Consider the following 25,033-nt stretch of genomic DNA (forward strand, 5'->3'; position numbering starts at 1 on the left):
GCAGCTACTTGGTCCACAATCCACACGTTTACGAAAACATTGTTTAGACACCTCTAACAATGAGGGAAGATTTGGGAAGGCAGTTTTATGCTCCATTGTTGACGAACATTAACTCTCAAATTCTTACTCCCTCTTCCAAAAGAACTTAATACTGCTTTGGCAGTCTATCATAAGATGAGGAATACGTGGGATGATGCAATCCATTCGAAGAACAAGTTAATTACCCCAGGTAATGTTCTTTTGAGTGGGTGTTCCTCCCACATATTCCTAATCACCCTCTCAACCTACCCCACTTTAGAATTTCCGAGCTTTAGACTTTATGCTCTTTTTTTTAAAAAAATATTTTATTTTATTGATTTTTCGGCAAGTGAGTTGTAATACATGTCAAATTCACAGCATTTCCTAGTGATTACATATTGCTACCAACACAGGATTACAGTGAAGCAATGGTTGACAAAACGCTCACGCTTGAAAACCCTTCCCTCCCTTTCCTCCCTTCTCCCCCTTCCCTACTCATTTCTTTTAAATCTTTAGAATTAACAGACTAGTCCCAGTATTCTGCTGATTTTCATCAATAGGTATTGCACCTCATTATGCAACTTAGACAGGTAACTCAAGTTCATTTAATGTCAAACAGTAAGGGGCTGAGCCGACAGTTTGGCTCGTCGACTCCTAGAAGAAGGCATATTACTTTAGTCTGTGGGTTCCCAGAAGGCTGTGTAATATTCCAGGAAGGGAAGCCAAATCATGTCTATATTTTTACAGGATTCATACACTGCTGCTGTAAGACTCTCCATTTCGTAGATAGTATGTTCTTTAATCGACCATTCTCTTTTCGAAGGGACGGCGGCTGACTTCCATTTCATAGTCAGACACACCCTGGCTGCAAGCAACAAATTACGTGGCATGTGCGTTAATGGATCGAAAGAGTCCTCATCGTCAAGTTCTACCCCAAACAGCACGAGCAGTGATGTTAGTTCTCTGGCAATCCAGTCTATGGCCTGGATCCACCCCAGCACCTCCTTCCAGAACATTTGTACCTTACTACATTGCCACCATTGGTGCCAGTAATCGCAGATTTCCCCGCAGCCTCTCCAGCAGTGGGGGGTGTCACTGAGAACATTTTGGACAGTCTCAAGTAGGTATAGTGCCATCTCATTAGCAGGCATGCATTGTGCATCTTGTATTGCATTGCAATAGATGATGACCACACTGCCTTGTGTATCCCCTTCCGTATCTCTGGGTGGGATGTTATTGCTAGTTCAGTATCCCACTTAACCTCCGATGGTGGGCATTGGAGATGGCCTCTTAAAAGCAGTGATTTTGTAAATTCTCGATATGAGTCCTTTCGTAATTTGGGGCGTTAGGGGGTGTTTCAAGGAGTTGCCCCAGCGGGTATCGTTCAGGGCGCTTCTCAGCTGAAGGAGCAGGAAAGGGGGTACTTCAACGCCCTGTAGGTCGCATTTGAAGTCTTCCAAGTTTACAAATATACCCTTTTTCCACAACTGCCCAGCTCGGATGAGACCAGCTTCGTACCAGGTCTGAAACTGCTGGACCTTGCCGCGCAGGTCTCGGATAGGGGGAGACCAAAAGCAGCTAAGAGGGTAAGGCCATGAGGTTACGCCTAGCATTGCGCAGGGCGGGCGCCAGATTGACCATAGCACTTTGAGAATGGGGTGTTCCTTGACTCTTCGTGTCATGGCATGTGGTGGGACCCACAACCATTCTCCCAACGTGACCGGTGCAAAGATGTCATTCTCTATCGCAACCCATTGTTTTTCCTGGTTTTCCCATAAGTGGTCTGGCAGTACTCGAAGTTGTGTTGCTCTATAATACTCTTCCAGATCAGGGTAGCCCTTCCCTCCCTTTGGGCTGGATTAATGTGTAATATGGGATTCTCGGATTCTTGTTGGCCCACAGGAATCTCAATAATGTACGTTTGACCTCTGCTAAAAATGGGTCTGGGACAATGATGGGGAGGGATTGGAACAGATATAGAAATCATGGAAGGATGGTCATTTTCAAGTGGTGAAGCGCGCCGCCCAGGACATGGGTAGTTTAAGCCATCTGGTGATATCGTTTCGAATAGTTCTCCAAAAGGGGGATATAGTTGGCCTCAAAGAGGTCTTGGAGAGAGACTGTAATGTTAACTCCCAAGTACTGGACAGAATCGGTTTGTACTTAGAAGCTCCAATTTGCTTTTAGGAACTCCTCTAATTCAACATTTTTGTTCAGGTGGGTAGCTATGGTTTTCTGGAGGTTAGCTCGGAAACCCGAAAGGGCACCTTAGCGCGACAGCTCTCCGAAGAAGGCAGGGATGGAATTGGTTGGATTGGTCAGATACAAGAGGATGTAATCGGCGAACATAGCTAGCTTGTAATCTTCTCCTCCTCGAGGGATGCCTCTAATCATGGAGTTGGACCGAGTGGCCTGGGCGAAGGGCTCCACCACCAGGGCGTAAATCAGGGGAGAAAGCGGGTAACCCTGTCATGTACCACGAGTGAGGTGGAAGGGTGTTAGGCAGAAACCTGTGCAGTTCCCTTGGGGACCACTGCAAAAGATTTAAGACTACAGGTGTTTGGCAGTAAACCCACTTGGTAGCAGTCTGTACTACACAGATTCACTTGGTAGCTGTGGCTGAGCAGTCAGACCTCCCTCAAGAAGAGTTAGGCAGTATGTAGAGTATACACAATAGGTACAGAGATACAGTAGCACAAGCAAACACTGACCAGAGCTTTGGTGTAAAAGTATATAATTATTTAAAGACACACTCGTAATTTACACTAGCAAAAAGAGGTGTAAATTCAGCACACAGTCACTATCATATATATACAACCCGAGTTACTTATTAGACAAGACAAGTGAGAAATACCACTTATTTTCAGACAGAGGTGAGCGCGTAACGTAAGATGGCACTCTAATAAGTTATAAAAAAGGGAGGGAAAAAGGCAGAGTTATGGAAGCACACAAGTTTCAATACTTTTACAAGAACTACAATAAGGCAGGATAGGCAGAGTTCTACTGGAGAGCAAGGAAGTCAATTGCAAGGCCCACTCTTGGAGAGAGCAAGCAGAAGGGGTCCAGGTTCACACAGTGGGGTTATGCCCAAAGAGTCTTGTAGATAGTTCGCACAAAAAGGATGAAATTAAAGTCAGGGAAGAGTTAGCTCGGTTGTCCCAGGCTAGCTCAGGTTAGAAAGTTGAGGCTTTACTGTCACCCCGAACGATCTGTCGCAAGGGAAGCCAGGCGAGACACAGTACCTTAAGTGTGAAGGAAGCTCCAGCGGGGGCAGTTGTTCCTGGCAGCGGGTGCAAGTCGGTGTTTCGTCCAGAGGAAGAGGAGGTCTCGCCGTGGAGGAAATATGAAGGTTGTTGCACTGCCAGGGAAGAAACCAGCAGCAGACTTCTTTGGTTAAAAGGTACTACCCTTCTCTTCGCGGTAGTGGTAAACTGTGGTATTCCGGTTGCCGGGGTGCTTGGCATGGGCAAGGCGGCCACGAGATGCTCCAGGAAGTTGAAAAGAAGGCAAAATTGGTTATCCCCACCAGTCAAAGGAAGAAGACTCTCCGGACTGGAGATCTCCTCTGTCGTCGGGAAAAGTGGTGAGACGGTTCAGCAGGGCTCCACCGGTGGTGTCGTCGTTTGAGGTCGGCTCAGCTTCTCCCTCCTCGGATTCTTAGGTCCTGTGGCGACTTCTGAAGTTCCAGTCCCCAAAGCCCTGCTTTTATGCAGCAAACCCCCATTCATTCAGCATAGCTGTCAATCAAACATGCTAAGTGGTGAGCCAAAGGGCTCGAATTGGGTTGGAGTCACAGAAGAGAACACAAACGCCATTTTAGAATCGAGTTCTGGCAAAAAAATACCAACTGGTGAATTAATATTAAATAAATAAACCGGCGGTATGTTCGAGGCTATAAGAATTAAATAATTAAAGTTGGTAGCCTCGAACAATGTGAAAATCCCATAGAGATATATTCACGGTCGAATATAAAAAGTAGTATCCACTGCCACCAGCCAAAACTCGATCAGGGGGGACGGAGACGTGCCCCCTCGAACAACAGACCCCGGGGCAATCGAATTGCCTCGACCAGTACGTCCACAATATGATGGTTTGTACTAGTTTCTGTTCATAATTTGGGACTAGTAAAGCCAATGGTGACTTTACATGACCTGGGAGACAGTAGTCAGTCCCAGGGTATGGAGTCTATGTTGGGGGGGTCGCTACGACACCCCTGGGTTATGGCACGGAGGGTGCTGTGTAACCCACATCAAAAACACATGAGACCCTATGGCGTAAAAGACCCCATAGCCCATAAAACACATGGAAAGAAAAAGGAACACCTCAAATCATGTCTAAGAGTGGGAGTAAAAGAGTGTCACTCTTAGCAGGAGAAAAAAATAAACCCCAAAAATCCAGCAAAGCTGCTGGGGGACTCACTAGGTTTGGGAAATTAGCCTTTACAGAGAATTCTCCCTAACAAAGGAGCTCAAATAAACTCCATTAATAGAAATTCTGGCCTGCGCCGAGTGGTAGAGTGCTATCGCTCCCTGTATCCACGCATCTCCCAGACCCACCCACCCACCTCAGGACGTCTCTTAAGAAGGGCCATTCAACCCGATCGAATGTCTTTTCGGCGTCTACTGATAATGGCAGAGGATCGTCGCCCGCTTCTCGGAGCGTAGCCATGAGATCCAAGGTCTTCCTAATGTTATCCGCTCCTTGCCTACCCCTCACGTATCCCACCTGGTTGGAGTGAACTTGTTGCGGTAGGACTTGGGCTAAAGGCGACGGCTAGAATGCTGTCGTAAATTTTGGCGTCCACATTTATTAGGGAGATTGGCTGAAAGGATGCACATTCTGAGGAGTCCCTACCTTCCTTGTGATGACAATGATTATGGATTCAGTGAAGGACCTGGGGGCCTGTCCGGACTGTAAGATTGAGTTGTAGAGCTTAGTGAGGAATGGGGAGAGTGTGTTGGAGTTAGTTTTGTAGAAGGCTGGCGTGAATCCATCTAGCCCTGGTGCAGAGCTAGCTTTAAGGGCTGAGATGTCAGCCTGAACTTAAATTTCTGTGATTGGGGCGTTAAGTTTGTTTAGGTGTTCTTCGACAATGGGTGGCCGGGGAAGGGTGGCCAGATAGTCCATGATTGTCGAGGCAGTACCGCTGTCTTCGGCTGAATATATTGGAGTAATATCTTGCAAAACGGTTGACAATCTATTGTGGGTTCGTGAGAGAGGTACCAGCCTCGTCACTAATTTTACACTGCTCTGTCAGCTCTCTGCTTTTGGAGCCTGTTGGCTAACATCGTGTGGGCCTTGTCACCCCTCTCAAAGAACTTTTGCTTCAGATATTTAAGCTGTGTTAGTGCTTTACCCTTCCATATGTCCCTTAGTTCCCCCCTCATCTGCTTGATTTTTAAGACTGTCTTCATTGTTGGTGGCGGGGAGCTCCCTTAGGGTTTTTTCAAGTTGTGTGATTCCTAATCTCGGCTCTCCCTCCCCGAGTAGCCTAAGTCTCTTCTTGGCAGCCCCCTCCGATATTAAGATCCCCCTTATCGTGGCTTTCCCGGGCCTCCCAGACTGTCTTCCGTGACATACCATCCGTGTCATTGGTTTCGTAGTATTCTCTGATGGCCTCTGAGAGGGTTTCTTTAAATATTGGGTCTCTACATAAAAAGTCGTTACATTGCCACCTTAATTCGGGAGCCGGCAGGGGACCCAAGTCTAGGTCTAGTGTGCATAGATTATGGTCTGACCAGGCGACTACTTGGATAGATGAGCATAGGATGTCACTCTCGTTTTCCGCGCCCATTAGGAGATGATCAATTCTAGAAAACGTACGGTGTGGTGGTGAAAAGAAGGTAAAGGATCTCCCCTCTGGATGTGCTGTGTGCCAGGAGTCAATAAGGTGGTGTTTTCTTAACTGGGCGACAAATCTGTTACCTTGGATGTTGGTTGGGGGGGATGGAGTTTTGTTGTAGCGGGTTCCAATCGCGTTCTCGATCTGCAACCACATTGAAATCTCCCACGCATATCAATGTGCCCTCTCTCCAGTTGTCTAGGAATTCAAGCAGGGGCTCAAAGAAGTCGGACTGTCCCTGGTTAGGCGCGTAGGCTGAGCAGAGTGTGATGGGTCGTGTTCTCAATTTACCTTTTTTTTAAACAATTTTTATTAGTTTATTCACACAAACAATAAAAACCAAACTTGCAGTGCATATGATAACATTTCACTTATACATCACTTAATTGTGTCCACTGCTCCCCTTGTCCCTCCCCCGTTTCGAGCCTATTACTTCTCACATTCTGTTCCTGCATCTTGTGGTAGGGTCTCCCTTTCTTCGGGTTCCGGTGTGTCTTGTATTGACCCAAACAACTCTGCTATTAACTTCCAGGCCATCAGGAACTCTGCCTCCTCCTCCTCCTCCTCCTCCACTCCCACCCCCCAGCACTGCTCGCTTCCTGCCACACCATGGTTTCTGCTTCCGCCCATTTCTGTAGATCTTTCCACCACACCTCTAATCATGGTCTGTGGCATGTCTTCCACCCCATAGCGATCCTCCTCTTTGATGTTCTCAATTTACCTTTAAGTACTACATACCTCCCCAGGGAGTCTTTATGTACGTGTTCTATTTGAAACCCGAAGATTTCCTTAACAGAATACCCACACCACCCTTTTTTGGGGGCCTAATGCCCAAAACGCCTCCCTGATCTCTCTACCTGGAATACTTCTCTCATTTGTGTATTTTGATTCTTGTATGAAGAGGACGTGAAGTTTGGATTGTGAAAACTGTTGCGCTAACATAGACCTTTTTTGTGGGGATTTGAGGCCCTTTACATTGAGGGAACCGAAGACGATGCCTTCAGAGCGAGCCATATCTACAAGGGTTTGCGACCGCTACTGCCTCGTTGCTTCGTTAGTTGCTTAACATTTGGCTCCTACCCATGGCTGTGGGGCAATGAATCGATGTGTGTTGCAGAGAGTGTGCACAAAGTCTTGGTTTGACTAGGACAGCCTGTCCTGAGTAAATGAGTGGAATTCTCCTCCCCCTTTTCATCCACCCGTATACGAGATGCTACCAGGAGCATTCTTGCCTGATGTAGAGAACAAAAAAAGGAGACGCCCTCAAACAAAAAGGGCCACTTCGGGAGGGCCCCTCTTTGAGCCCAAAGAAGAACTGTAACATTAGCGTTCGGAAAAACCAACGCGTGTGTGACTAAAATGCAGCGCAAACAGGCGAGCATTAAAGTGAACATAAATGCACATTTGTCCCTTCAAACCGCTGCAGGCAACCCAACCCTAAACTAACCTGAAGCTTATCTACAAAGAGACAAGACACCACATCATCGGGCCATGGGTAAGGGTGGCGCGGTTCTCTTAGGGTGTGTTCAAGCGTTTATATTTCCATTTCTGTTGTGATCGGCCCTGTCTTGGAGGCTTGCTGCCCGATTCCCGACGTGGGCCAACGGGCTCTCTCCGACCAGCGGTTTCCGATCCTCTTGCAGAGTCTTGGAGGTGTCGGCGAGCCTGCTCCGCCTCATCCACAGTGGTGATCCTGAAATCCTCTCCATTGTGTTCAAAGGTGAGGGAGAAAGGATGGCCCCATCGGTACCTCACCCCTTTTTCCTGTAGCCAACTAGTTAGGGGACGACATCCCCTTCTTTTCGCCAGTGTCATAGCCGAGAGATCTTGATAAAACGTTACCTTCAACCCTCGAAATTCTATTGTCGCTTTCTCTTGCCTTCTGCAGAATGTCCTGTCTTTGGGCGTAGTAATGGCATTTGACAAGGACTGATCGGGGACCTTTCGGCGGGCGCCAGCTCTGCGGACCCTGTCGAACACAAGCTCGGGCGGATTCGTGCTGGTGTATAATTGCAAAATTAAGGACTTAACTTTACTTTCCAGACCAGCGGGGGACTCTCCCTGTTCCTCCTCTAACCCTATAATGCGAATATTAGATCGCCGTTCTTGGTTTTCTAAGTTATCAATTTTAGATTCCATGTCTCGTTCTTTTTGCTCGTTGCCCGGGATGTCCGACAAGCTTTGCACTTAGTCTGCTTCCGTGCTTGTATTAGTGCAGCTAAACTTCCGCAGAGTGGCTAGATTGCGCGGGTCCAGCTTTGTACTTTGTGGAGCCTGTGGTCTTCTGGCAGGGCGGTAGGAAAGTTGTCTGACCGAGGGGATGAGCTTCTCTTTCCTTATATTGCAGTGCTGGCTTGTTGACGTAGCGGGTAAGTTCTGCGCCACCACTGTGAAGAGGATATGCAATGCAATTCGTCAGCACCAATGTGCATGTGTACTAGGCCTGCTCCCGCTGCGGCCCGCGTTATCGTTGTTTTGCTACCCCTCCTAAAATCTTCACTGGGCTCCTCAGTGGGTAGGAGAAGCCTGCAACAGTCCAGCACCTTTGGGGCACCATAGATTCTTTCCCTTGTGGGGCACTGTGGGTGAAGCTGGAGCCTGTGCCAGTGCCCAGGTGACAGGCGATTACACGTGTGTGCAGTTGCTGATAGTGAGGAGCCGCTAGGGCCTCTAAGGTTGGGGGGGGGGTTGGGTCTAGTTTGAACAGCAACTGCAATGGAGTCTTGATCTCAGGCTCTTTATATTACGCCTGCACCCTACTGTGTCTAGTGGGCTGAATCACTCTGGGTGCCAAGGTGGGTCTCCTTTTGGCCTCGTCAGGAAGCTGTCACTATGCTGGGGCCAGGGTGTGGACCCCGAGATGTGGATGGCTAGAGGGGCAGGCTCTCTGTTCCTGGTCAGAGTGTGACTGCAGTAACATTGGGCAAATGAAGTGTTGATTTGCCCTGGTGTGTGCGGAGCTACGCACTGATCCGCTCCCCCCACCCCCCCCAGAGGCCGCCACCCCATCCGGGGATCAGAGGGGGAGTCTGTGTGGTGGCAGGTCCAGGCGTTGGTGTGCGAAGCCTTGCCGCCCCGGGCAACAGCACGGAGGGGGGGGGGGGCCTGCCCCTCCTCCCCACCTCTCACAGCGAAATTCGCGTACCGCAGCACCAGCGCCGTGGGGGCCCAGGCAGGGCATAGCGGAAGGGCTGGAGAGGAGCCGCGTGTCGGTAGCTGGCGGCGGCCTACCTTCTTCGGGCTGCCCGCACCTCCGCGGATGTCTGCTGTCAGCCGATGTCCTGGAGAGCGGAAGAGGAGCAGAGACAGGCCACCGTCGAGACTGGGCTTTCATGGCTCCTCCGATGCGTTGTCATGAACCAGAGCACGCCCGTGCTCAACGCCAGTCTCTTGCTGCAACCTCCGCCGCTGCCCCGCGAGCCCCTCCACCGCGCAGTCCCCCGTGGGCTCAGGGATGCGTAGCATGGGCCGCGGGCGCCCTCCACTCACCACTGGTGGGGTCACGGCGGGGCTCGCGGCCGCCTGGATTTCTTTCTTGCGGGAGTGCGGTTCAGAATGTCACTGCATCCAACGGTGCCCAGTCACTTGCTGTTGCTGCTAGTTCATGGCAAAAACATTAATTTTTCCGAATACTGCGCTTAAATCCGACATGTTACGGGTTCGAAGAGGGAGACGGTGGTTCAGGCGATCATCACGTCTGCGCTCCCTGGTGGTCTCGACTTAACGCTCTTTTAAGGTCTGATAATTAAAGGCACTTGTCAATGGCGGTAATTCTACGTATGGGTGGCGTAGACTGAAGACAACTGGCGCTGTGCGTGGTATATGTACTCGAAGATGACGTCAACCTGAGATGGAAGCCCTTGCGGGACATCGGGTTGACATCTCGATGCACAGCACCCTCTGCCGAGAACAAACATTTTTCTGTAGCAGCTGAAGCTGGAAACAAAGATATAATAAGATGAGGAATACGTGGGAGAAACATCCAGTTGAAAGAATGTTACCAGGGGTAAGATATTTCTTCGAGAAATTATCAATATGTCTTCATCCTCGGCTCCGACAACCCCGAAGACCGCGTTTAAAAAATTTCAAGACTGCACCGCCAAGATGACACTGACGGACCCTCATTGAGTATGCTTGTGGTGTCTCGGTGTGGAGCACAAGACCTCGGCCTGTCAAATTTGTCAGTAGATGACCGGAAAAGCTCTGAAGGAGCATAAGGGGAAATTGGTGGTAGGTAGACTCCCCAAGAAATCCCCATTGAAAAAACATTCCTCTGACAAAGTGAGAGGCGGATCTCCGCGACGGAAGAAAACCGAAAAGTCTAGGTCACGGAGTAGCTCCCGCCTCTCGTTGTCGAGGAAATCGAACAAAAGGCACCACAAGTCGCCTACTTCGACATCCTTGTCCGACTCCTCCCCAGAAAGAACTAGATCTTGCCCCACTTCTACTCTGGCTGAATGGGAAAAGCAAAAAGGCCATGCTCAAACTGCGCCTTCTGAAGCCGATAAGGAAAGGGCTCGAGCCAAATCCTGTGCTCCCTCGAGCCTGGGACGAAGGCCAGATTGCCATTGGGAGCTAACACAATGAAAATACATTGAGGAATCCTTCGAGCCATCAAAGTCCGTCATGGACTAAGTCCAAGGACAAGCCATCGACTCCAGCAGCGTCGATTCCAGTGGTGCCATCGATGCCATAGATGTCGAAGACATCTTCATCAAAGACATGGACTCCAGGGGCATCTTGAAACCTTTGAAGCCATTGATGCCTTTGCCAGAAATATAGAAGAAGTTTACTCCTTTTACCTTGAAAGGAGTTCTTTAAGTCACTGACTTCCATTTATGAAGACACTGAGCCTTCTGATGAGGATGATGATGCACCCTTTGGATTGCAGAATGGCACTCCAAATGTCACTGATGGCTTCATATCCGAAGAATCTAGATTACGGGACCTGCATGAAAATTTACAGGCGGCCAGTGGAGTGAACACTTCACCAGAATTGGAGTTTGGAATGCCAGAATCAGATTTCTTATTTATTTTATTACATTTGTTATGCGCCCAGACCCAGAGGTATCACGGCGTAGTTACAGACAACTTGGTAGGTACAATCTTTACAGATATATACACGTTACACATTGGTTACACGTTAATGCAGTACATAGTCATCTCATGGAACCTGAGGCATCTATGATGGCATAGATGTGTTGGGGTGCCAGAATATAATTAGTAGTGGTCGAATTAGCAGGTTTTCATAGATTTATTTATTTATTTATTTTTTAATAGCTGATGCGATTCTTCATTGTTAATGTTTGTTGAGAGAGCATTCCAGTGTCTAGGTGCTAGGACTTTGAAGCTACTGCCCCCCGCTCTCGCTCTTTTGTATCGGGGGATTTCAAGGAGAGGGTTGTTGCTGGATCTAAGGGGTCTGGTGGAAGTTTTTTTCGCAATTGCGTTGTTGAGGTATTTGGGGGCTTTGTTGGCAATGCATTTATGAGTAATGCATAAGGTTTTGAATATAATCCTCACTTAATGGGTAGCCAGTGATTCTCTTTGGATGCTGGAGATGTGTTCATTCTTTTTTATACCTAGTGCTGCTCGGAGGGCTTTGTTCTCCATAAGTTGGAGTTTGGTGTTGGATGTGCCTAAGAGGAGGACATTGCAGTAGTCAAGTTTTGAGAGCATTCATGCTCTCACTAAGGTGACGCCGTTTTTGGCCGTGAGGAATTTCCGACTTAGAGATGAGCTTGGCAGTGTAGGAGGTGGCTGAAGAGAGGGTGTTAATTTGTTTAGTCATGGTTAGGGTGGCGTCTAGGTAGACGGCTAGGGTTTTGACTTCTTTGAAAGTTGGGATTGTGGTGCCATCGATGTTGAATGAGGCGTAAACTGGTTGTAGTGAGTTGATTCTGGAGGGTGACCAGACTATGAGCAGCTCTGTTTTGTCGTCGTTAAGGCAGAGGCTGTTGTGGCCCATCCAGTTTTGGATTAGTGCATAGATTTGGTTGATGAGAAGTGTCCTGCTCGTAGTTACCTGATCAGGGAATGAGGATCTGGGTGTCATCTGCAAGTTGGTGTAGATGACACCCATGGCATCCAGGGCTGCAGATTGGTATAGGCATTGTACAGGGTGTGTGATAAGCAGGATCCTTGGGCAACCTCTACGGGGACTGGTATGGGGTTGGCTGACTCTTTGCCAATAGAGGCTCTTGATGTTCTGTCTGCAAGGAAGGATTTGATCCATTCGATGGCATCCTTAGAGAAGTTGAAATTGTTGGCTAAAGTGGTGCAGAGTTTGTCGTGGTTGACTAAATCGAAAGCCGCCGATAGATCTAACAGCATTAGAAGACAGAGTTTGCCTGATTGTCTGGTGGCATCCATTTGGATTTTCAGGTTGAAGTGCCGTTTCAGTGCTGTGGGTTGGGCAAAAAGCCCGATTGTCAGGCACCCAGTAGTTGGTGCTGTTCTAGATGGTTTTGTATTTGAGTTTCTGAGGCTTGTGGAATCTGCTTAGATCACATGCTGTGCATAGGCCGACATCTAATGGGAGCTGCCGAGTATTACAGTTTGTTTTTCGAAACTCGAAAATGGGCGTCGACACAGGGCATGCCAGTAATACTATCCCTAGTGTGACGTCCACTGTACCCAAGATCCCTCACGCGTCTAGGATCCTCAGATTGTTTTTTTCCACCATACTGGTCAGAAGAATTTTGCGGAGTCCCCTGGCCTTAGCCATACTTTTGCTAAAATATTTATTAATTGACATCCTTCCCCATCCCAACGTCGAACTTCGACACTCGACGCCGGCTGGAGAAGAAATCGACCGTCGGCTGCTGCACGACGGATTTGGGCCTTGGAAGGCCTCTGACCTGGGCCCTGCAAGTAGGGAGAGTGGGGGGGTTGGACATACTCTACACTCTTGGTATATAGGTACACCTTATACATTTCCTACCGCTGCCTCAAGGTGCGTATGGAGGGTACCCCTTTTCAGTTCTGCCCCAAGTGCAATCGCAAATACCCTTGGGTCGACAGGCACGCCACGTGCAATCTATGCTTGCCGAGGGACCACCCCGAAGCGAACTGCTGAGCGTGTAGTAGGTTTAAACCTAAGACACTTAAGGACCGTTCGACGAAGCGTTGGGCCCACCACGCCAGGCAGGTGGCCATGGCAGCGGAGGGTGCCTTCAGCGATGGCAGCGACGCCGTACTTTCAGACGGCGAGGGCATTACGGCGTCGAAAGACAGCCGAGCGCAGGTCCCCGACCTCGGAAGGTCGTCCGACAGGGCAGCTATGGGGAAGACCCCTGGCGACACAGGCGCTTCACACACCACCCACACTAAACACACGAAGTCCAACCGAGACTCGACGACGTTGAGTGCTCGGAAAGAGGCACAAACAGAACAGTCCGAATCGGTGTCCTCTGGGCGTTCGAGATCGCCGCCTGACTCCAGGCAATCATCCACTCTTGCCAAGAGTGCCTCGCTCCCTAGGCTAACGGAAGTTCGATCGTCGGAAGACGACTTCCACCCCCAGGCCGCACTCCAGGAGTCGGAGCCCGCAGACAAGATCAGCACGGCCCCACGTTCGAAGGACAGGGACTCTACCCCCGATCTTCGACGCCAGGCGTCGAAAACCTCCGGAGCCACTAAAGGGCAGGGAAAACACTTTTCCACTCACGGGGAGGGGGGAAAACAGAAGAAGAAGCAGCCTCTGCACTCTTCCACACCTGTGAAACACTCCATTCCTCCTAAACAGACAGACAAGACCAGGTCTGCCGATATTTCAAAGAGCAAATCTACTCAAGATAAATCTCCAAAACTTTCTGAGAGAGTCATTCCCAGTTCCAAAAAATGGTCCAGTGAGGACATAAATAGGGTCATATCAAGGATGTCTTCTTTGGCAGACTTTTACGATAAAAATCCAGACCATTTCCTTTCATATGATCCACAAGGGGCTACTCATGATCCTATCCCCCCGAGTAGGAAGCCCCGCTTTGAGACACTGATGAGGTCTACAGACCCCTTCGAGGTACAACCATACTCACGACCATACTCACTATATCAAGGAGAGACTTCCTTTGGTGAGGACCAAGATTTTGGCATGGTAGAAGAGCAAACCGGGACGGGCTACTAGGGGGACGATGAGGACCAAGAAGAGGAAGAGGAAGACCCTGAAACCTACAGAGTAGATTCCCCGGTAGAAAAGGAAGCCCCGGTTACCGACTCCCCTGTCGATAACCAACCCCTCCTAAACGAGGTTCTCGCACGTGCAGCAGAACATTTCCATATTGACACCCACGGTGTCCAGGAGGAGAGGGACTTCGCCGAGGAGTTAGTAGGAGAAAGGAGGCCTGTTGCCCAGACCATCCCTATCCTCAAGTCTATTCAGCGAAGAATAGACCCGTCCCTGGCTAACCCGAACCTCACCAGAGCAGTCAATCCCATAGTTGAAAGATTTTCAGGGCAGCCCAGTCTGACCCTCTCTATATAAGAGGACATCTGAAGCCAGACTTCCTAGTTGTCACTAACACTCGTAAGAGGGCTGGAACACCCTGGTCATCGTCCGAAGCTCCTCCAGACAAGGAGAGCAAAAAACTATATGGTTTTGGCAGGAAAGTAGCCTCAACGTCCGCCTATCAGGCAAGGATTGCAAACTCCACCACCCTGTTGGCCAGCTACAACTGTCATCAGTGGGAAGAAGTCGCGGCACTCATAGCCTCTGCACCAGAACCCTTAAAGGGCCAGTTAGCTCGGATTTCCGCAGAGGGTAGAGCCGTGTCTGGTTGCATTTTAAAAGCAACTTTTGACGCCGCGGACAACGCAGGCAGATTGATAGCTGAAGGTACTGTTATCAAGAGACATGCGTGGTTACGGCAGTCTGGTTTTAAGGCAGAAACCCAGGCATCATTGTTGGACAAACCGGTGGAAGCCTATCTGTTGTTTGGTAAGGCGGTCGAGGACGCACTGAAGAATGCCAAGGACGAATACGAGACACTCAAGTCCCTTGGCCAGTTAACCAATAAAACCCCCTAACCAGAGAGGGAATAGTAATTCCCAAAGAGGATCTGACTATTCCCAGGGGCAGGGTACACAGTGGAACAACAGCCAACAGTCTACCCAGGGTTACCGCCACACAAGGGATACACACTCAAAGGCATACAGGGGACAAATGAGTGGCAGCATAAACACACAGAGGGGGGTCCCCCAGATGAACCATTTTAAACCAAATTTAATGACCTAGCTCCAATTTAATCCAGGTTGCATTCCATGAGTCGTATATATCACCTCACAAAATGAAAAAATACACAGAGTAACAAATTTATCATTTAGTAAAAAAATGTTTTCATAGTTTTATTGCGTAGGCCATAGGTCCTACGTACACCAATCATAAAATGCACCTCACAAAGACATATATCAATGTAAAAAATATATACAATGCATCTATTAGCCAATTCATGTATAATGGTAAAAAACACACGGATGACGCCGCCAAATTTTTGTATCTGGGATGTGTGTGTTTTGGTCAGATGCAAATTTTATGTGCCATGTCTAATTAAGTTTTAGCATTATAACTGGGTGACACTGCCATACAGAGCATATCTGTGACTTGGATAGCCAGATAGGGACAGGAAGTCAGAATATGTGCCCACGTAGCTCTGTGATACAAAAATTTGGCGGGGACCCCCCTCTGTGTGTTTACCCAGGGTTACGGCAGGGGTAATAGGAGAGGACGTGGTAAAGGCAGAGGCAGCCCCAGCAAAGGAGGCGGCACGCCTCCACCAAAGCAGTGACGCTCAGTTAAGGGTCCCTTCTCAAGCAACCCCAGTAGGGGGACGCATTTCCAACTTCACCCAGGCTTGGGAAGGGATCACATCAGACAGATGGGTGCTGTCAACAGTATCCACAGGATATTGTATAGAACTACTGCAGCGTCCCCGGAACCATCCTCCACGACAAAGAGTACACTCTTTAGAACATCAGAAGATTCTCCTCGAGGAGATCGCCATTCTGCTAGCAAAGGACGCGATAGAACTCGTCCCGGGACACCAGGTAAACAAGGGTATTTATTCAACTTACTTCCTTGTGCCAAAAAAAGATTTGACAATGCACCCAGTATTGGATTTACGGTCTGCCAACAAGTATGTCAAGCCCCCAAAAGTTTTGTATGACTACGCTACAAGAGGTAATCCCCCTCCTAAAAAAGGGGGATTACATGGCAACCTTGGATATGAAAGATGCCTATTTTCATATTCCCAGCGCACAGAAGGTACTTGCGCTTCAAGGTGGACAGTCGGCACTACAAATTCAAGGTACTGCCCTTCGGGATAGCTTCGGCACCAAGGGTATTCACCAAGGTACTGGCGGTGGCGGCTGCACACCTACGGAGGGAGACAATCCCGGTGTACCCTTATCTGAACGACTGGCTCATAACAGGGGAAACCCCAGTAATTTGCAGGACAAACATTCAAAGGACTATCGACCTCCTCCACGAATTAGGCTTCTCAATCAACGAGAAAAAGTCAAGCCTGGTGCCAAGCACCTCCAAACAGTTCCTAGGAGCAATCCTAGATACTCAAGAGGGGTTGACCTTTCCTTCAGAGGAAAGAATTCAGAATATCCTACTGCAAATTCCGCAATATCAGTCCGGTCACCAAATAACGGTACGCAAAGCAATGCGTTTACTGGGCATGATGGCGTCACGTATTTACCTGGTCCCCCATGCGCGCCTGCATCCCATGCAGGAATGGTTGGCGAAACAGTGGTCTCAGGCAAGTTGTCAGTGGGACGATCTAGTGGTCGTTTCACCAACCCTAGTACAAAGCCTTCACTGGTGGACAAGAGAGAATCTTGCACAGGGAAAACCCTTTTACGATCCCGAAGTACAGGCAGTAGTCACTACCGATGCATGTCTGACGGGGTGGAGAGCTCACCATCTCCACCACACAACACAGGGTCTCTGGTCTCCCTCAATGGCCAAGAACCACATCAACCTGCTAGAGCTTCTGGCAGTATTCAGAACGCTTCAAGCGTTCGAGCCCCACCTACTAAACCTGTCAGTGCAAATCCGGACGGACAGCACAACAGCCATGTTCTACCTGAACAAGCAAGGAGGGACTCGTTCGCCAAATCTATCCACGCTTGCCCAGAAAATCTGGATATGGGCACTCAGACGGAACATCTTCCTGTCATCACAACATGTTCCAGGGGAGCTCAATTCCCTAGCGGATGCTCTGAGCAGAGACTCCCTCCCAGAGGAACACAAATGGGTTCTACACAGAGAGGTCGTAGAAGATATCTTCTCTCAGTGGGGTTTCCCCACTATAGACTTATTCGCCACAAGCGAAAACGGACAATGCCCAGGATTTGCATCCAGGTTCCCCCAACCAGACTCCCAGGGGAACGCCCTGTGGATGAACTGGTCAGGGATGTTTGCGTACGCTTTTCCACCAACTCCTCATCAGGAAGGTGGTGAACAAGATGAACAGAGAGTCAATGACGCTCGTCCTAGTTGGTCCCATGTGGGCAAGACAACCGTGGTTCCCACACCTGCGCAGGATGGCGGTGTGCGAGCCCATCAAACTTCCAGCCTGGTACAACCTACTGTCCCAGCACCAAGGTCAAACAGTGCATCAACAACCCAACTCAATGAACCTGGCAGCATGGCTCCTGAGGTCATAGAGTTTGGACATCTCAATTTACCACAGAGGTGTATGGACATCCTAAAGGAATCTAGGAAACCAAACACAAGGCACTGTTACTTTGACAAGTGGAAGAGGTTCGTTATCTGGTGCCAGAGTAGACAAATCAACCCAGTTGATTGCACTCCTTCCACTATTGTTACATACATGCTCCACCATCTAGATGCAGGATTGGTTTTTAACTCCCTGAAAGTACACCTGGCAGCCCTGTCGGCATACACCACTTCTCATAACAAGGTCTCGTGGTGGAAAGTAGCAGTAGTTAAAGCCTTCATGGAAGGAGTAAAGAGACTTCACCCTCCTATTTCGAACCCACCACCAGGGTGGGACCTTAATGTGGTGCTATCTAAGCTCATGGGGCCCCCTTTCGAACCCATGCATAAAAGCAGTCTCAAACACCTGACTTATAAAACGGCCTTCTTAGTAGCTATTACTTCTATAAGAAGGGTCAGTGAAATTCAGGCTCTGTCAGTGCAGGATCCCTTCTTTACTGTCCATAAAGACAAACTGGTTTTACACACACACCCTAGGTTCTCACCTAATTTTATATATAAATTCCACGTAAACCAGTCCATCGAGCTTCCGGCTTTCTTCCAGGACACTCAAAGCTCGGCTGAGGTGAAACTACACACCCTAGATGTGCGTAGTTCGGTCCTCTACTATGTAAATAAAACCGGACCGCTAAGGAAAACAGATCAACTGTTTGTCTCCGTAGCTACAGGCAGAGAGGGGGATCGCGTCTCTAAAGGTGCCATCTCAAAGTGGATTATTAACTGTATCCAGCTGTGTTACTCACTCTCTGAAAGAACTCTGCCTTTCACGCCAAGAGCCCACTCTACTAGAGGCATTGGGGCCACCACTCTGGCTTTCATTGCAAATGTACCCCTTGACACCATTTGCAAAGCAGCTACTTGGAGCTCTATTCACACTTTTACTCAGCAATACTGCATTAACACCCATTCCAAGGCAGATACACAAGTGGGACAAGCGGTTCCAAGACACTTATTTGCTCATGACCCTTCTCACATCCCACCTCCTTCTTCAGGTACTGCTCGCTTATCTATGCACAGCATGTGATCTAAGCCGATTCCACAAGCCTCAGAAGGGATACCATACTCACCGTAATCGTATTTCTGATGCTTGTATCTGCTTAGATTCACATGCGACCCACCCTTCCTCCTCTCTGAGAGAAGGCGCATGGTTGCTTGTAGTCTTACCTTTCTTTCTATCTGCTTGGATTATCTGTACTCACGCTACTCCTCATGCTACCTCATGTCAGAAAAAATACAATCTGAAGATCCTAGACGCGTGAGGGATCTTGGGTACAGTGGACTTCACACTAGGGATAGTATTACTGGCACGCCCTGTGTCGACGCCCATTTTCGAGTTTCGAAAAACAAACTAATACTCCGCAGCTTCTACTAGATGTCGGCCTATGCACAGCATGTGAATCTAAGCAGATACAAGCATCAGAAATATGATTACGGTGAGTAATGTATCCCATACGCTATTTTGTCTATTATTTTCAAGAGGAATGGGACCGTAGTTATTGGTCGCTAGTTTGTGGGGAAGGTTGGATCTAATGTAGGCTTCTTCAAAAGGGGGGTCACCCATAATTTTTTGATGTTGGTGGGGACCGTGTTGGAATTAAGAGGCATTGATGAATTCTGTGATAATGGGGGTTAGTGTTGGGGCACAGAGTTTGGCTAGGTGGGGGGAGAATTGGTCTTCTTTGCATTTTGAAGCTTTAAGTTTGGCTATGGTGTCTAGCAACTCTTTATGAGACGGGGTGAATTGGAAGGGTTTGCTAGAATTAGTGTTAGGCGAGTACTCTAAGATAGTGAGTGGGGATTTGCTAGCTAGAAGCTGTTTTTTGCTAGCAATTTTATTTTGTAGAAGTAGAATTTTGGCTGTTAGGGCTTCTCGAATTGTGGTACACTACTCTTTGCTGGCAATAACGGGTGATGTGACTTGACAGGGATTCTCTAGCTCTTGGAGTATGGAGAACAATTCCTTGGAGTTAGAAGAGGCGTTTCTGATGCGTAGATTGAGGGTGTTAGCTTTGTGGGCGATTATGGCTGCTTTGTAGATTTTCTTGGCAACATTGAATGCTTTCACTGAGTCTGGAGTGTTGGTTCTTTTGTGAATGTACTCTAGTGATATTTTGGTGCGTCTCAAGGAGACTAGACCAGATGAGCATGCTGGTGCCTCTTAACAGATAGTTAATGACCAATGTAGTGGATTATCTGGGATGGAGCAGACCATTTGAAGAGGGTGACCTTACAGATATCCTGGACAAAGTTCCTCAAAGGGATCCATTTCCTACCCTTTAATGTCGCTCTACAGAAGAGAGTAGGTGCTAATTGCGAAGCACCAGCATCAAGTCTGGCAGTTGATAAGAATGTAACAAAGAAATAGACTGTCAAGTAGTGACCCCAGCTACTTGTCGAAACATCCTACACCAGAAAGATTGATGGTGCAGGCAGCTACCTCTGCATCAAAGCAGGCGGCTTATCCAACCATCCCACCAGATCGGAATGATAAACGTGTAGATGCCTGAACAAGGAAAGTATTTTCTGCTGGGAGCATGGCTCTCAAATCCGCCAACTCCACATGTGCCCTTGCGAAATTCCCTTGCATTCTATGGGACTGTACTTCCATGGCGGCTGAGCATATTCCCGAAGGGAAGGAAAGAGACAGTTTCTTGGCCATTGTAAAGGATGGCAAAGAGGCCATGTGTGAGTCTCTTCAGTCGGGTTTGGATTCTGCTGACCGCGCAGGCAGAGCCATGGTGGCAAGCACCCTGATACGCAGGTTTGCGTGGTTAAGGAAGTCAGGATTTGCACCGGACGTGCAGTCTAGATGCATTAACATGCCTTTTGACACGTCTCCTCTTTTTAGCAGCAAGACTGGCGAAAGCCTTGAAGCTGCAGACCTCGAAGTCGGCAGACAAGTCTCTGGGTGCCGCTATTAGGCAGCCTGAGCCTTTCACTCCAGTATATCGTCTTGGAAGGGGTAGATCTTTTCGCTACTCCTCCTTAGTTGGAAGAGCGAGAGGAATGGCTGGTCAAAGAAGCCAAAGAAAATTCCCTCGTGGTGGATGAGGGAGAGGTGCAAAGACTGCCCAAGCGGCGGCATCTTTACCAATGACCACTGCTTCCATCGCCTCAAAACCTCTCTGAGGTCTTGACTCATGACACCCCAGTGGCAGGCAGGCTGTCACAGCATCTGAACGAATGGCGAGATATTACTTCGGATGCTTGGGCACTACAAACCATAACCCAAGGTTACTGCCTCCCCTTCATTCAGAGACCTCAGAACCATCCACCGCAGAGCCATTCTTTGAAGGTTCCAGACCCGTTCCTTGTGCAGGAACTTTTGACCCTGCTAGAGAGCCAGTAGCTGTAACAGAAAGGAACATAGAATGGTATTCTCCATATTTTCTAATCCCCAAGCAGGACGGAGGACTGAGACCCATCTTGCACTTGAGATGCTTGAACAAGTTCCTCAGGAAGGACACGATCAAGATGGTCACACTTTCTCAGATCCTTCAGGCCGTCCAGCTCCAGGGTTGGATGGTGTCATTGGACCTTCAGGATGCGTATTTTCATGTGGCAATCTATCTCAAGCACAGAAAGTACCCGAGGTCCGCCATTGGCGGTTCTCATTATTAGTTTCGAGTTCTGTCATTCGGGCTGACCTCCACCCCAAGTGTTTTCACCAAACTGATGGTGGTGGGGGCAGTGAGTCTCCAAAGATGGGGAATTCAGTCTTCCCCTACTTGGACGATTGGCTGATCAGGGCGCTTTCTGCCGAACAAGTCCTAGGACATCTCAGCATGACCTGTGTCTCTCTCCACAGACTGGGATTTACCCTCAATTATAAAAGTCCCACATGATACCATCTCATCAGGTTTGTACTGGATAAATCCTTGGGAAAGGCCTCACAACCCGAGGTGAGGGCTCAAGACATTATGCAGATGGTCACCAAATTTCAGAGTGCCCAGAATCTCCCGGATTTGACTTTTTGAGCTTGCTCGGCCTCATGGCATCCTGCATTTTCCTTGTGCCAGAGGCTCATCTGAGAATGAGATCCCTTCAATGGGCTCTGAGGACACAATGGTCTCAATTCTCGGGCATCATGTCAGACCTACTTCAGGTTCCAAACAGGGTCGCACAGGATCTCCTGCGGTGGGCCTGGGAGTACAACATTCTGAAGGGAGAACCTTTTTGGTAATCATGGGCAGAGATCATAGTAGTTACGGATGCCTCACTCACGGGGTGGGGAGCCCACGCCAACGATCTGACAATCAGCGGTCATTGGCCTCCATCGGTGTCCAAACTACACATCAATCTTTTGGAGCTGAGAGCAATCGGACTTGCGCTGAAGGCTTTTCTGCCCTCTGTACGGGGAAAGAATGTCCTGAACACTGTGGCCATGTACTACCTCAACAAGAGAGGTGGTATAGTGTCAGAACCACTGTGCAGAAAGGCAATGAAGCTCTGGTACTGGGCAATTCAAGAAGGAATCTCCCTGTCGGCAGTTCACTTAGCCGGGGAGGAGAACACGGCGGCAGACACTCTGAGCAGGCAGAGCACAGTTTCCCACGAGTGGGAGCTAGCTCATGAAGTCCTCCAACAGATCTTCACCTTTTGGGGAACCCCTCAAGTGGATCTGTTCACAACCAGTACTACTCCAGGGAATTTCCCCCAAGAGTAGCTCTAGGGGACGCGTTCATAGTGGACTGTGAGGATCTACTACTGTATGCGTTTCCAGCAATGAAGTCTGTACCCCTGCTATTCAAACTAATTCTGCAGCTGGTGCAGGGATAAGAATGTAGATACTTTGCTATGCCAAGCACCAAAGGATTCATCGTTTCTGCTGTTCTTGGCCAATCTGGGTGTCCAGGTTGGGACCATTTAAGGTTATTTGGGAGTGCTTTCCATCTTCAAGCGCTCGTCTGATGAAACGCCATATTTTGTAATACCCTTGGTGATAACATTTCTAACAGGACTCACTAATGCGTTCCCTACATCTCCTTTTCAGGTTCCTGTTTGGGGCCTTAATCTTGTGTTAAACTTTCTCATGTGTGCTCCATTCATGTCCCTTGAGACTCCTAACATTCAAAACCATCTTGTTGGAAGTACTAACATCAGCCTGTAGAGTGAGTGAGTTGCAGGCACTATCCTCCAAACCACAGTTTACAGTATGTCACAAAGACAAGGTAGTCCTGAGGGTCACACCTTCATTCCTACCGGAGGTCATATCAGAATTTCATTTGGGACAAAAGATGCTGTTAACCACTTTCTACCCTCCACCTCATGCTGGTAAGAAAGAGGCGAGGTTACACAACCTCGACCCGCGAAGGGCTCTAAGTTTCTACATTTCAAGGTTGTCAAAACTTTGTCTGGATGACCAACTATTTATAGGATACACTGGACCTAGGTTGGGACAGACTGTAAACAAACCGACTGTGTCCAGATGGATTATTTTAGCTATTTCCGAAGGCTGCCAGGCAAAGATCCCCCAGAAGGCTTGAGAGCCCATTCCACTAGGGGGATGGCTACTTTTTCTGCTCTGCAAAGAGGTGTGCCTAGTAAAAACATTTGTGAAGCAGCCACTTGGTCTACAATTCACACTTTTACTAATCATTACTGCCTTGATTTAACCTTAAGTCAGGATGGAGGCTTTGGGAGGGCAGTCCTTTTTTTTTTTTTTTTTATAGTTTTTTTTATAGTTTGGGGTAGTGGTGCATGGTGAAGTTGGTTATGGAGTTTTCATTCCCATGACATGCAGGAGAAACTGTGGTCATACAGCTACAATTGGCCACCTATGGGCTGTACCAGATCTGTAGTCTCTGCCCATATTGTTTCTATCGGTGTGCAGCCAAAATTTCGAAAAAAAAGGTCGAAAGACAAAAATGTAGAAAAAAAAGTTTTAAAAAAAGTCGAATTCCCTTTTTTTAAATTATATATTTATTTTAGGGTCCGGGAATAAAAAAAATAGGTAAAACAAAAAAAAAATTAAAAAAGGGGGGTTGGAGGGAAACCCCCCATTTCGAATAAAAAAACGTATTAAAAAAAAATCGACATTTTGACTTTCGACCTTTTTGTTTTCGATTATTTTTCACTATGAACCGTTTCTATCACTTCCGACTACCAAGCCTCTCACAGGTCAGATATGTGTTCTCTGCTTAGTGCTGACATGTTTGAATAATGCATGAATTCACCCAAGAGTGACTTGTAAATTGTGTTCTTCTTTGAGTTAGTTGCTGCAAAACAGTCAGTGAGGATATGGATGATTATATGCAATGATGTGTGACATTCTCGTGGAAGGATGTTTGATGACTGGTGATTGCTTTTTGTTGCAGCTAAGAGCTGAGCACATGTAGAGACCCTTGTAATACCTCTTCTATTTCAGACTTTGTCGGAGTGTGAGGACAGCACCTATAACACAGATGTCCCTTGGCACCATTCAGATTCCAATACTGGTGAGTCCCATTAAGTCAAGTTTTTCTTTTCAAATGTGACCATGTGCAAAGAGAATTGTTTTTAAAGATACGGTTGGAAAGGTTTCCATATCACGTTCACCTAAATTAAACCGGATGGAACCGAAAAAAGCCATCCTAATGTTGAGACCAACCACCCAAAAGGAAAGAAGTTTACCTGATTTCTGAAGTGGGTCCACTTTGAGTGGGGGTATGTCAGTTGCTTGGGGTCGTGTTGTTTACCCCGGCTCTCGATCTCCGTACCCTAACAGCAGTTGTTCCTTTACAACTCTATTTTTCTGCAACAAGAATATAGTGCAAGAAGAATAAGCTGAAGTCGGGATGTGTCCGGGTTTGAGATGTAATGCTTAGGGAGGTGAGTAGTGACTATAACTGAGCAGCTGGCAGTCTAAAGATAGGTTGTGGCTTGAATGATTGCAATGTCTCAGCCACGGGTGTCGTGTGGGTGGCGTGTTGGCCTGGGGCAGGATCTTGTGCGGTGATGGTGATGAGAAAAAAAGATAGTGGACTCTGGCACATTTGTTCTTGCCCATGACACGCCCGCTAAGGAGATTGCACCATGGCTGAGGATGCAGTCTTGGGTGATTATTTGCACTTGATGGCCAGTTTGGGTAGGGTTGACTTTGACTGTTGCCAGGTTACCGTCTTCAGTGTAGTGGTTATGCACGGGTTAGATTGCTCTGTGTAGATAGCAGAAAACTCAAAGCTGCAGTTCCGATCACCACAGCAGGATCCACACCAGCTCAGGGTGTGAATAACACCTTTCCAGCTTCAGTGCTGACTAATGTAAATGTGCAGCCCTTACCCTATAATTGCAGCAAGCATGCCCATTTGTCTACAGCTTCATCCCTGGTCAATAGATTGCGGCTGTGGGGTAATCTGGACAAAGACCTTGTCACTCGGTGGATCCACAGTCTTTCAGCTGGGGGATGAGATTTACCCATTTGGAGGGGGCAGGCGTGCGGTGCATGTCCT

At 48.2% G+C, this 25,033-nt stretch overlaps 1 protein-coding gene across 1 annotated transcript in view; it reads left to right on the forward strand.

The window, feature by feature from the left end:
• The window catches only part of PTDSS1 (phosphatidylserine synthase 1), a 1,048,798-nt gene that overhangs the window by 896,063 nt on the left and 127,702 nt on the right, over window positions 1–25,033 (forward strand). Inside the window, exon 12 of the mRNA XM_069621400.1 lies at window positions 23,971–24,040. Within this exon, the coding sequence (XP_069477501.1) occupies window positions 23,971–24,040 (70 nt within the window). The remainder of the gene's footprint in view (window positions 1–23,970; window positions 24,041–25,033) is intronic.

This window comes from Ambystoma mexicanum, chromosome 5q (genome assembly GCF_040938575.1).
Source record: "Ambystoma mexicanum isolate Mex_15411 chromosome 5q, UKY_AmexF1_1, whole genome shotgun sequence".
NCBI lineage: Eukaryota > Metazoa > Chordata > Amphibia > Caudata > Ambystomatidae > Ambystoma > Ambystoma mexicanum.